Raw genomic sequence first — 1,686 nt, 5'->3', positions numbered from 1 at the left:
TGCTGAGGGAGCGCCGCGCTGTCGGAGGGTCAGTGCTGAGGGAGCGCTGTCGAATGGTCCTTGGATAAGCTCTGTCTTACCTGGTCATAGAAATTAAACAGAACCAGCATCTGCGGCACATGCTGTGAGCAGAACTCTTTGAGGAACAGATACCCTGGATCGAGACACAGAGGGAGAGAGAGTCAGAGGGAGAGAGAGACAGCCCAGGGTAGTGGGGCCAAATCTGATGTTGTGCAGTTCGCTCACTCACCTAGTTTCTGGCTGATCATCTTTCTGATAGTTAATTCACCAGCATCGGTCAGGTATTCCCTCATCACACTTTGTACACTGCACCAGAGAGAGAGAGAGAGAGTGAGTGAGAGACAGGGGGAGTGAGTGAGAGACAGAGTGAGAGAGAGAGAGAGACAGAGAGAGAGACCGGGAGCAAGAGTGTGAGAGAGACAGGGGGAGAGACAGAGAGAGTGAGTGAGAGACAGGGGCAGAATGTGAGAGAAAGTGAATCAGAGACCAGGAGAGAGAAAGTGAGAGTAAGAGACGGGGTGGGGGAGGGAGGTGGAAGGGTGGGGGATGGGGGAGAGTGAGAGTCAGAGACAGGGTAAGAGAGAATGAGAGTGAATGAGAGACAGGGGGAGAGAGATTGAGAATGAGTGAGATATGAGGGGGAATGAAGAGAGAGAGAGAGACAGGGAGGGACAGATGAGAGGAAGAGTGTGAGAGAGATAGCAAGTGAGCCACAGGGGAAGAGAGTGAGCGTGAGACTGTGTGAGTTAGAGAGAGTGGTTGGGGGAAAGGCAGATAGAGAGGGATAGTGTAAGCGAACGAGGCAGGGAGAGAGGGTGGAGAGTGGAAGAAATGGGAATGGGGAAGATGGTAGGAGAGTGAGAGACAATGTGAAAGGAGTTAGAGTGGGAGGAAAGAGAGAAGTGAGACAGACGGTGGAGAGAGAGAATGTGAAGGTGGTGAGCAGATGAGTGAAAGGGAGAAAGAGAGAGTGAGAAAGTGGTACAGAGGAGTGCATGGAGATACGCTGCCCTCAGGAGATTAGATTGTAGGTCAATCTGACAATCTGAGCAGACAGAACACAGTCAGACAGTCACACAGGGGAAGAGTCAGGTATTGGCACAACCAGACAGAAGTGCAGGCAAACTATCAGAGGTACACAGGTGCATGAGCTGTCAGTCAGACCAGGGAACAGTTAGACAGAGATATAATTGCACAGGGATATATTGAATCAGTGATAGTTACACAGTCAGACACAAAGCTAATCAGACAGTCTATTCTTTTCCCTGCACGATCTGCTCACCTCCCTTCTGACCACTGTTTTATTCTCTCCCTCCTGTCCCCACTTCTCTTTACTAACTCCCTCAGCCTCCATCTTGATTTATCTCTTCCTTGTTACCACAAACTCTCTCTCTCTCTCTCTCTTTCCCTCCCATTCCCTCTTCTCTGTCTCTCTCTCTCTCAGGGTCCTACATACCTTGGGTTGGGGAGGGTGAATCTCTCCAGGGTCTGTACTGAGAGCTCACCTCTCCCCATCAAGTGGATAGCCTTGAATCCTGACATCGAGGGGGGAAGCGGAAGGCGGGAGGGGTCAGTGAGGGAGGGGTCAGTGAGGGAGAAATCACTGAGGGAGAGGGGACAGTGAAGGAGGGGACAGTGAGTGAGAGGGGGGACAGTGGGGGGTCA

The 1,686-nt window shown here is 51.6% G+C and overlaps 1 protein-coding gene across 4 annotated transcripts in view; it reads right to left on the bottom strand.

Moving 5' to 3' along the window:
* Window positions 1-1,686, bottom strand: part of LOC109913845 (cell cycle checkpoint control protein RAD9A) — a 17,708-nt gene that overhangs the window by 2,013 nt on the left and 14,009 nt on the right. For 2 of the 4 annotated variants that reach the window (XM_048620817.1, XM_048620818.1), the window contains exons 3-4: window positions 251-327; window positions 81-154 (exon numbers count right to left, since the gene is read on the bottom strand). In XM_048620817.1, coding sequence (XP_048476774.1) covers window positions 81-154; window positions 251-327 — 151 coding nt within the window. Of the gene's footprint in view, window positions 1-80; window positions 155-250; window positions 328-1,686 lie in introns of those variants that run through there. The other 2 variants (XM_048620815.1, XM_048620816.1) reach the window with 2 other exon arrangements.

This window comes from Rhincodon typus, chromosome 48 (assembly GCF_021869965.1).
Source record: "Rhincodon typus isolate 14 chromosome 48, sRhiTyp1.1, whole genome shotgun sequence".
NCBI lineage: Eukaryota > Metazoa > Chordata > Chondrichthyes > Orectolobiformes > Rhincodontidae > Rhincodon > Rhincodon typus.
Note: the sequence above shows the minus strand (reverse complement) of the source record. Positions and strands in the feature narration are given on the sequence as shown.